At 48.1% G+C, this 11,473-nt stretch overlaps 1 protein-coding gene across 2 annotated transcripts in view; it reads right to left on the minus strand.

The window, feature by feature from the left end:
• Positions 1–1,123: 1,123 nt before the first annotated feature.
• Positions 1,124–11,473, minus strand: part of LOC105097371 (Xg glycoprotein (Xg blood group)) — a 31,194-nt gene continuing 20,844 nt past the window's right edge. The window contains exons 8-11 of one of the 2 annotated variants that reach the window (XM_064482640.1): positions 11,218–11,259; positions 10,273–10,308; positions 7,862–7,978; positions 1,124–4,405 (exon numbers count right to left, since the gene is read on the minus strand). In XM_064482640.1, the coding sequence (XP_064338710.1) occupies positions 4,389–4,405; positions 7,862–7,978; positions 10,273–10,308; positions 11,218–11,259 (212 nt within the window). In that variant the 3' untranslated portion in view covers positions 1,124–4,388. The remainder of the gene's footprint in view (positions 4,406–7,861; positions 7,979–10,272; positions 10,309–11,217; positions 11,260–11,473) is intronic. The other variant, XM_064482641.1, reaches the window with a different exon arrangement.

Here is an 11,473-nt window from a genome sequence, read left to right on the forward strand (position 1 = left end):
ATTATCCTAAGTGAAGAAAGCCAGAAAGAGAAAGAAAAATACCATATAATATCACTCATATGTGGAATCTAAAAAATAAAAAAAGGACACTATGGACTCATCTACAAAACAGAAACAGACTGGCAGACTTAGTGAACAATTCTATGGTTACCGGAGAAAGGGGGTGAGAAGGGACGAATCTGGGTGGGAAAGGATACATTTGGGAGTTTGACGTTTACAAATGTTAGTCACTATATATAAAAATGTATTTTTAAGAAAGGTTTCTTCTGTCTAGCACAGGGAACTGTGTTCAGTATCTTGCAATAGCCTTTAATGAAAAAGGATATGAAAATGAATATATGTATGTATGTGCATGACTGGGACAGTGTGCTGTGCACCATTGCAACTGACTGCACTTCAATTTAAAAAAAAATAGTAATAATTGTCCCACATAACGCAGGAATAAAAAACACAGAGGGTTTGGATGAAAACTCCCATCTTTGGAGGGGGAGTAGTGCATTTAAAAAAAAAACCTTTTATAAGAAGCCAAAGGGGGCAAAGAAAGAGTGAGTGAATTCAACAAGCAGAGAAGATGTTAGAAAATCTTTGCTGAAGGCAGAGATTATGCCACGATGCACGCTGGATCCTTAACTATGAAATGCTGGTGGTGTCGGAGACCGTCTTAATCATGAATCACAAGGGGTTCTGAAGAAACCCATTTATGTGCCGAGTCTTCAAGATCTCTGCCAGAAAAAGCCACATCGACACTATATTACATGAAAGAAGATTCAAAAAAAAAAAAAAAAAACCCAAAACACGAGATGCCCACGCAGATCCTATGAAGGCTCTGAAATGAACAAGCTTCAGCGCAGCCAGAGGCAAACACAATGTGAAAATCAGATTCTATGACATCAGCACAAACATATGGTCATTAAGGGAACATTTCTCCCCCGAATATATATATATATATTATACACACACGGATACAAAATGAATTCTCACAGAGTATGAAATTTATAGTGAGTTTGCCACAGAACGGGAGAAGGATATCTTGCCAGGAGCCACTGAAAAGATCATCTATGCATGTACAGAATCCAAGGGAAAAAAATGTTTGCGGCAAAAAAAAAAAAAACCCAGAAAGAGCTATTTTTCGCAGCTTTATTGAGATATTATGGACATGCAACATTGTGTAAGTTTAAGGCGTACACTGTGGTGATCTGATACGTATATACACTGCAACATGTTACCATCAGATTGTTAGCCAACACCTCCATCCCGTCCCATAATCTACCCTTTGTTTCCGCGGGGAGCATACGGAAAACCTCCTGTCTTAGCAAGTTCCACACTTGCAGTCCAGCGTGGCTAACGGCCATCACCATGCTGTAATTAGATCTCTCAGAACTTGTCCATCCTACAGCCGGAAGTTTGCACCCTTTGACCAATATCTCCCCGTTTCCCGCTCCGCACCAGCCCCTGGTAACCACCACCGAGCTCCTCTGTGTTTTTATGAGTTTGTCTGTTTTAGGTGCCACATGTAAGGGAGGTCACACAGTACTTGTCAGAAGGAACTACTGGTTTTAAACCATTACCCTGAAAGAATACACATAGGTATTCCTTTTCAGACTTTTTTCTGTTACAAGTTATTACAAGGCATTGAATATAGTTCCCTGTGCTCCACAGTAGGTCCCTTTTTAAAATCTATTTTGTATATAGTAGATTATATCTGAAAATCCCAACCTCCCAATTTATTCCTCCCCACTACCTTTCCCCTCTGGTAACCAGACATTTCTTTTCTGTGTCTGTGAATCTGTTTGTGTTTTGTATACAGATTCATTTGTGTCAGTTTTTAGATTCCACGTATAAGTGATATCATATGGCATTTTTCTTTCTCTTTCTGGATTACTTCACTTAGACTGATGATCTCTAGGTCCATCCATGTGGCTGCAAATGGCATTATTCTATTCTTTTTCATGGCTGCGTAGCATTCCATTGTATAAATGTACCACAGCTTCTTTATCCAGTCATCTGTGGATGAACGTTTAGGCTGTTTCCATGTCTTGGCTACTGTAAATAGTGCTGCTATGAGCATTGGGGTGCATGTATCTTTTTGAATTACTGCTTTCTCCAGATACATGCCCAGGGGTGGGATTGCTGGATCATTCAGTAGCTCTATTTTCAGTTTTTTAAGGCAACGCCACACCATTCTCCATAGTGGCTGCACCAATTTGCATCCCCACCAGCAGTGTTGGAGAGTTAAGGGTGTTCTTTTTAAGTGTCTGTAGGAACATGAGGATATCCACACACTGACCCCCAGACACATCCAGACTCCCAGGAGGAGGCGGCAAGTGCCAAGCACCGTCCACAGTGCTCTCTTTCAACAGCAAGGGAGACTGCAGCTAATGATGAGGTTTCTCTTTTTGCAGCTTGGGAAGAATGCCCCCCAGGAGGTCCTGGCGACGCCTTAAAGAGAGGCTTCCGAAGGGGTCATTATTCACGTACTCGTATTTCAACTGGGTTGAACGCTAACCGCTCTTACCTCTGGTCATCGGGCTCACGTCCACCCTGCCCCCCTAACTAGATTTTCTTTGTACGTTCATACCCCATCCTGTTCTGCACGGCACAGAGGAGAACATTTCTTCCTTTGGCTGGTGACAGATGCCCTGCTGCCTCTCAAACACCCTCTGTGTCCGTTGGAACCGGGCCTGGACCACCTTAGCAACATCACCCAAGGGACGCACAACGGCGCTAAGAAAGAGATTTCTCGGGTGCACACCAAGCGACGTAGCACCGTGGTTTTTAAAAGACCCTGTCAGTCCCGTCCCACAGTTTCACGTGCCGGAGATAGAAAACAGAACACAGCCACCAAAGCCGATTTTTTTTTCCCCTACGTGTATTTTAAATGACGAAAAGTTGTCTGTGACCATTACAGGCAATGCACGGAGTTACCTTTAAAGATGCTGGAATCCCGTGTAGGCGTACGTGTGTGTGACTCCATGTGTGCGGTGTGCATACACACACGGACACACACACTTTTTAGCAAGAGTGAACTTACACACCCGCTGAAACTTGCGCACGGGAAACGGGGAGTTTGGAAGCCTCACGCACGAGAAGGCTTGACAAGGGTTGGGAACCGCGGTAGCAGGTCCGCTTCGAAGCAGGGAACCACCGGCCTTCCTCAAGTGCCTCCAATCTGCGTGAATCCAGGACGGGAGGCACGCCGTTCCGAGACGTCTCATTGAGACGATTACTCTTAGGTTCTTTCTGATTTGGGGGGAGTTCTTTCAAGTACTTACTGCTTCCAGCTCTTTTCTCCAGAGACCTAGCTCGCAGCCCACAAGGCGTGCAATCCCTGGGGTTTCCGTGCATCCTCTTTAAGGCTTCCAGACCCCAAGGAACGTCTTCCTTTTTGGTTCTGATACTGAAAGTCTAAGAGTTTTATTAGCATGAACCTGAGTTGAATCAAATGACACTCATCTGCCCAAACCATGCATTTATCCTCTCCCCGAAAGTGTGACTTAAACAGAAGCAAAAAGCTGGTATACTTTTTAGATGTTTGAGGAAATGAGTAAAAAGGAAAGTGTGTGCCAAGGAACGAACCACCCTCTCCTTGACAACCGGTATCCACAGAGGAGCAAAGACCAAAACTTATAGGAAAGGGTCAACGCCTGCACATCGCTCTCTCCCCACGGCCTCCAAAAAAATAAATACATTGAAACTATATGATTTCGCAGGAAAAAGTACCCCAAGCCCGCCTTCCCAAGACAGTTTCCACATCAGCGATTTTGCACTTAAAATTCCAGAAAAACCCAGCCTCATCTTGTGCAGGAAATAACAGTTTTTCTGTGCGAGCACGTGGGAACACCAAGAGACATTCAGATTCTGCCGTTAGTGTCGGAAACCGTTGGCTCCCGCCTCACCGGCCGTGCTGAACGCACCCGGAGTTCTGACGTAACTTGAAGAACTTACCACTGGCCAAGCTTCTCACCCGAACTCATTGGAAATCCCAGCAGAATGCTCAATCTTTTAGGAGCAGACCCCCAGCCATTCTGTTGACATCAAGCTTTGTGAAAATGACAAGGGGGTCCCACCCTTGCCTGTGGTTGCACCATGAGATTGTCTGGGTGCTCAGACCAGCGTCAGCACCTCTCTGTCCGGATTCATGATGGAACCAACAGAGCAAGGAACCTTTTCATGACCCAAGGTCCAGTGGACTAACGTCTCTTCATCAATATGTCCAAGGAATCAGGGATTTTTTTTTTCGTTAGGCAGCACAACTGTTTCAAACAGGACAGAAAACTCTGAGGGCAGCGAGTAACACCGAGAATGAAAGGAACTTGCCACGGGAGCGACGATCGGGGTTCTTGTCTGCACAGGGATGTCCCCAAAGCGACCCATGGGTCTCGAAGACCTCAGACGGTCTCTGGTTCTGCAAGGGAAGATCGGTAGCGAGATGTCACAGCGGGACCTTGATTGTGGCGGTGCTTCTGTGGGTGTCTAGATCTATCAAAATTCATCAAATCGTACATCTGAAATGCGTGTAGTTTACTGTACAGGGACCGCACCCCCATAAAGGTGTTAAAAAAAAACCAGATATCATAGCTGGGGGAGAAACTCTGTGGATAGATCTTAATGCACTATTATCTTTCTTTTTTTTTTTTTAAACTGTTTTCCATTTGTTAAGGGAACATTGTTTTGAACATTTTAAATGAATTGAGTCACTTTATCTTTTTTGGTCACAACTGATATTTAAAGGAACCCCTCTGCGGGGACGTGATCTCATTCGCCCTTGTAACCACCCAAGTGAGCGCTATTATTTGAGAAGATAAAGGCAAAATGTTCACCCAGTCCCCTTGAAGGAGTCCATGTCTGTTGCCATCTTGGGGGCCCCGTCCCAATCACTCTGTCTCTACAAGGTGCACGTGTTCCGGGGCAGGGCTGTGTACAGCTGCACAGGATGTGCACTGCACCGCGTTCCCGCACAGCTGGTCAGTGCACATGCCCATCATCCTTCAAGAAAGAGGTGATGCCCCGGACCCGTCTTAGAGGACACTTCAGGCCACATGCTCAGAGTCCTTACATGCTGTTTACAGATACTGCAACCCACCAGACCATGCAGACCCTGGATCCGTCCTGCTCCCCCCTTGGGACGGGTGCCCCAGGGGTGTCCCAGCACGTCTGCACCCCTAACTTCCCGAGTGTGTACACTTTAAAGGAAGGGCAGCCAAATTCGGTCCTGGGAAGACCTGGTGGAGTTACGGCTAAAGCAGAACTGAGAAAGTAGGCGGGGTATTTAGTCCCGCAAAGGACAGGGGAGAGCGTCAAGTCAGGGCACGGGTTTAACAATAAAAGGACGTCCAGCTCAGATAAACGGGAAGCGCACGATCCACATTAAAAACAAACAAAAAACAAAAAACTCCACCTCCTTTGTAAATTTGAATAGGCTGAAGTGAGTGGGCACAAAATTCCAGCAGGCTCCATAAAACTTAGAAGTCAAAATGCATAATAACGTGTTAAGACAGCATTTTTAAAAACCCATCAAAATAAATGATGGAAAAAGTCCACTAGGACCACAATACCAAGATGTGACAGGAAGGCAGGATCCAGGCTTGCGTTTGGATACGATGCCTCACGCACCGCACCCTGAACCCGGCCCCTGGTTCCAATAAAACTTTATTGACATGAACAATCAGCAGGTCTGCAGGCTGTAGTTGGCCAACTTATCATTATTTTTTTAATATTGCACTAAAATAGCACTTATCTTGATGACTCTGCTCACTGGGCCCCCCCACCCCCACCCCCTTACATTTGTGCCTGGAATGCCTCACTGTCCTGACCTCTCTGCCCCGAGCTCCCGGGTCCACACGCGCTTACAGGCTCGGGCCGAAGGCGCAAGCGAGGTTAGTGCAGCGTCTCCGCAACGATGAGGCGTGTCGCCCGGAGACTGAGGCTGCTTTTCGTCCACCTGGTTTCCCTGCGAACGCGCCGGGTGGGGTGTGACGGGTGGAGACTGAGGCGGCCCCCGGCCAAGGGGCCCGTCAGTACCACCAGTCCTCCAGCAGGGGGAGGCCACGGGCAGGTCTGGGGATTTCTGAAGTTGTCCAAATCCTCCAAAAATGCTATTGAAATAGACTTCTGTTTCCTAGCTTCCTTCACGGGAATGGAACCCCCACCCCCCCCACCCGTCCGTGGCAAGCCCCAGACAGATTGAGACGTGGGTAGTCTCAGGACCAAATTTTCAGAGACCCCCGAGTTAACATTTGGGCTCTTGTTTCTGCAGTTAAGTCTCCCTCTCTGTCCTCACCCGCCCTTCAGACATGTCCTCAGGGGGGTCATGAACCAGCACCCAGGATCTCTGCTACCTGGGTGCCTAGTTCTTCAAACCCAGGAGCTTGGACCCAAAGTTGAAGCAGAAAGCGCCAGCACCCCCAGCCACCCTCCCATTTCCCTGGGGTCTGTGCACAGCCTGAAATTCAACAGAAAGATTTCCGATTTAGCCCTGCTGTCATTCCCTTTTGGGAGAGGGGAGCAAAAATTGCAGGTTCAACCCAAATATCTTTCCCAACTCGCTCGTGATTAAAATTCCACTGAACACAAAGCAGAAGCAGGCAAAGCCGTGCCCCGCCAGCTGAATCCTTCAAACACTAACTAACATCCACGTTAGTCCTGAGTTAGTTATCGTAGGGTCTCTAGCAGTAAAACCAAATCTTACAGATAAGAAAACCGCTTTTAAAAGTGATGAAAGGCTAAATCTCTGTTAAAACGCATTCACTGGTTTCCCTCAAGTCCCCCATGGGTCAGTGGTAACATCCAGCTTAAAATCCCCTTACAATGGGAGGGTCATTTTGTCTATCTTGGACTTAACTCGATAAAACATTGCCGGCGAAAGACGCCAGATAGTGTTTCCCTTCCATTCAAAATATCTTATTTACTGAGTGTGCTACCTGAACACGGCTCAGACAGACGCATCATGCGTAACAGACACACTTCTCTGAACTATTCATAATATTTTAAAAGCCCATTGCCTTATCAAACTAAAACAAACAAAAAAGACCCTTTACTCAAGAAATCAAAGGATGCATTTTGCATAAACGTTTTGACAGGTTGTATTCAAGAATATTTAGCCTTTAATCATCAGTGAAAGAAATTAACCTGCATATTGTCCAAAAAATTTTGCAACATAATACAGCCCACATTTTACAATAACTATAAATGCAATATAATCTGTAAAAATGGCGAATCACTATATAGTACCCCTGTGACTTATATGATATCGCACAGCAACTCCACTGCAATAGAAACAAACTTATCACAAGAAGAGATCTTAAAAACCATCATTTAGGTAAGACTGAAATCGTCACTAATGGTTTATAATGTTTAAAAAGCCTCTACTTTGAGGACTTTCTGAAAAGAAATAAATTCTCAATAAAATGAAGCAATTTTCATTTTAAGAACAAAGTTCGTAGATAGGACTCATGTGAAGATGTGTCCTTGTGTTTATTGGAGGTAAGATGTTTTTGTTGCTGCTTTTACTTTTTTTTTTAAATTTTTATTGGCATATAGTTGATTTATAATGTCATATTAGTTTCAGGTGCAGAACATAGTGGTTCAACATTTTTGTAGATTAAACTCTACTCAAGGTTGTTATAAAATATTGGTTCTACTCCCTGTGCTGGACAATACGTCCTTGTAGCTTATTTCTTTTATACATAGTAGTTTGTCTCTCTGACGTCCCTCCCCCTCCCCTGCCCCTCCCCCCTTCCCTCTCCCCACTGGTCACCAACTAGTCTGTCCTCTAGATCTGTGTGTTTCTGTTTTGTTATATGTATTCGTATTTTGATCAGGCTTTATGCCTGGGGAGAAAAAAATCGGGAGTGAAACTTGCCATTTGTCCTGAAACAATTCCTCCCCCGGTTCTGCCGGAAGTAGCTGGCCGCTGCCCCCACCAGCGTGACCACCACCACGGACACGATAGGAGACACGATTTTCGCTACCATGTTACCTGCAGGGGTCAAGAAAAGCAAGACGGTCTGAGACTAATAAGGCCAGCAGGAGCACCGTTTATTTTAAATAACTCTGCCATCACATCCCTTGCCCTATATTCACAGGAAAATGATTGAATTCTCACAAAGAGCCTGAGGAAGTGATTCTGCTGTCACCCCAGTGGCGCTCATGACCACATCTTATCCACCTAGAATATCCAATGCCTTTGCACAGAAAAAGGCACTTTCTATAGTTTTTTATTTATTTGTTGAGTCAAATGACTGTGTGTCTTTTTGGATGTAGATTGTTCACTCATGCAAAAAAATAAAGTTTAACCAGAAAGTGCCCCCGTAGCTCTGCCCTCAAAGGACACTGGGGCTCTGGACTTAAGCACAGACTGGACATCAATGCCTTGAGGGAAGACCAGCACAAAGCTTTGCAAAGATCGAAGGTGGGGAACCGTGACAAAAACCAACGCTCTCCCAAAGAACAAATCATTGCTTCCGTTTAAAATAAGCATCCATGAAACCAACCATATCCTGCCATTAAAAAAGAAAAAGATGATGAGCCTTAAAAAATTAAATTCAATTAAACAAAATAAAATAAAATAAGCATCCATGTGGCACATCAAATCGGACCAAGTAGCTGGCGGATTGTAGATGATGGATAAAAGGCCATGCCGTGAACACGGCTCCCACATTGGTTGGAAGAGCGCTACCATGGACCCCAGGGATCTGTCCCTCCTCTGGCCACGCAGTCTCACCCTGTCCCCTGCAGGACCCTGCTCTCCAGGGCTCCCCGCCCTGCGTCCACCTCCTCTACCATGTGAGTTGGTGGCATTTCCCCACTGGGAGCTGGGGCCCAGGTCTTCACCCTCAGAGTGGGAGCTCTGGCCAACAGAACACAGAAGATGTGAGCTGTGCTGGTTCCTACCCCAGGCATCATTCTCCTCCTTCTTTGGGTACCCTTCCTGGCTGCCTGGTGAACAAAAATTCACCTGGCCTCTTGGACTGAGGTGGGCTGGTTTTCGCCCAGTTCCTGAATCATGTAATCATACTCATAACCATCACCATCATCATCATCAATGGTGGTGGTTTTCAGTCACTACACTTTGGGCTCTTTTGTTACACAGCACCGGGGACTGATACACCTGTATCCTTTCAACCATCCCATACAGATACAGCACCTCTCATCAATGCAAACCTTCAAATTGTCCTCCAAGCTGACCTCTTCTTCCTACCTCCAGTGCCAACACCCTGATTTAGCTCAGCATCCTCTCCAGTCTGGGAACTAAATGTGTCTTAAAGCTGATCTCCCAGACCCTTAGCTAGCCCTCAGATCCATGCTTCACACAGTAGAAATAGGAGCAAATCCTTTCCCACGAGCACGTATAAAGTACAGATATGTTCACGGGGCTCACTGGCCCGACTCCAGGGTTGTCCCCTCTCCCCATCAAGCTCCACACCCTGGCCCCACAAATTCCTGGTGTTCCCGGGAGCGTACTCAACCTGACCTAGCATAGACCCTCCCTCTCCTCTCCTGGCCACCTCCCACCCATCCTTTAGACCATGACTTGGAGATTATCTCCTCCAGAAACAGCCTTACCCACCTCCACCCGACCCCAGTCTAGGAAGAGTCCTCCCACCCTGCCGCAGGACCCCGGAAACCGTGCATCAGATCTGGATTCTTGCCTTGGATGCACCCCTCCTGCCCCACCTTCCGCCCAAGAGCAGAGAAGCATCCTGGACTTTCCAACAACACCTGTTCACCAGAAAATACCAATACTGAGGCTCTGGATGGGTACCGGCTGTCAGGGCTGGAAAGCCTCCACAATCCCTTTCTCCTCCTGACAGCACTGACGGCTCCTGAAAGCCTTGTGGTCAGCTGGGCAGAGTTACTGTCATCCTCCGCGTAAATGCCAAATTGCCGAGAGGCTGGACCCCATCCTCCCAGTGACACACGGAGAAAGTCTACCTTCCAGACGCCACCGTCCATTGTTTGACCTGTGACGGGGCCAGCAGTGCCCTGGGGGCTTCTTAACCTCCTCTTCCCTCTCTGTCTTGGCTTCTGTCAGCAGTGGTCCATGAAAGGGGCACCAGGGGTGCCACAGAGGCAGGTTCAAGAACCCCAGCCCTGCTCCCCAAGCCCTGAGGCATCTTCCAGGCTGAGCACGGTCCTCGCCTCCCCGTCTCTGAGCCCACACGGAACCAGCGCCACCCTGAAGGGCAGACTTGTGCGTCCAGGAGCCTCCTGACAAACAGACAAACAGGAGGTGCCCTGGGAGAGGTCGGGCGGGCCGCGCCTGTCCCTTACCTTGAGGGTTCCCGTATGTGGAAGAGCCGTCTCCACCTGGAAGGGGAGGAACACACAGTCAGTCATTTATTCGGAAGAGCTTATTGGGTGACTGTCTGCTGCAGGGCACCGTGGAGATGCCGGGGGCTTGGCCACAGGAGGACCCAAGCGTCTGCTCTCCTGGAGCTGACCTCCCGGTGGGGAAGTGGGGCAGACAGGACTGGGAGGGGGGCATGCAGGCTGCATCGAAGGGTCAGGAGTGGGACGGGGCGATGAAGGCCAGGGGGTGTGTGGCTGTCATTTCAGGGGGTCAGGGAATATGCACGTAAGCACACACATGTGCCACACACAAGCACATGCCCTCATACACACACGCACACAGCGCAGACACGCGGACGTGCCTGCAGGCACCTCGTGCACCATGCCCATGCGACCACAGGCACACACACCTCTACACACACGTGCACATGCACCTTCACACGCATACACGTGAACACACAAGAGCCGTGTGCATACATACACACATATCTGCTGACACATGCATGCACACGCGTGCACACACAAGGCACGTGTATGTGCGAACCCACACGCTGCCATGCATGCACACACAGCCACATGCGTGCACACGTGAACGCATGGTCACACACACAAACATGCACACACATGTTTGCACACAGCCATGTCTACACGCAGGCACACACACGTGCTTGGATGCACGCATGTGCACACATGTAATAGCACATGTAAGCAGGTCTTCGTTTCTTGAAAGGATTTCAATTTGCATCGCATGCAAAACACCTTCCCCAGCTTCAGTGACCAAGGAGGACACATTAGAGAGCCAGGCGGTCAGGGAGGTTCTGTGCAGGACCCCGAGAGGACAGGTTTCGCAGCAGCGCCCACGCGGGCTGTTAGATCTTTAGGAGGAGAATTTCCCCGCATGCAGCTTTTAAGACATAACTCCTTTACCATAATTACTCCCACGGGAGCGGGGTCTGTATCTCCCTCCTCCTGCAGGACAGAAAGGACACAGGATACGGAAGGTAACAGTCGGGAAATCTCAGGGACGTCTCCAAAGGAAGCCCCAACAGGAAAGCCAGCATCCCGGAAGCCAGAGGCTGTGAAAACCTGCCAACGCCCCACCTGCTTCTCCCCAAGCCAGGGGGCGGCACACGCTCACTCAGGGCGTCCGTCCTCTGACCACACAGAGGCGGGGACGGAGCCC

This window comes from Camelus dromedarius, chromosome X (assembly GCF_036321535.1).
Source record: "Camelus dromedarius isolate mCamDro1 chromosome X, mCamDro1.pat, whole genome shotgun sequence".
In the NCBI taxonomy this organism is placed as follows: Eukaryota; Metazoa; Chordata; class Mammalia; order Artiodactyla; family Camelidae; genus Camelus; species Camelus dromedarius.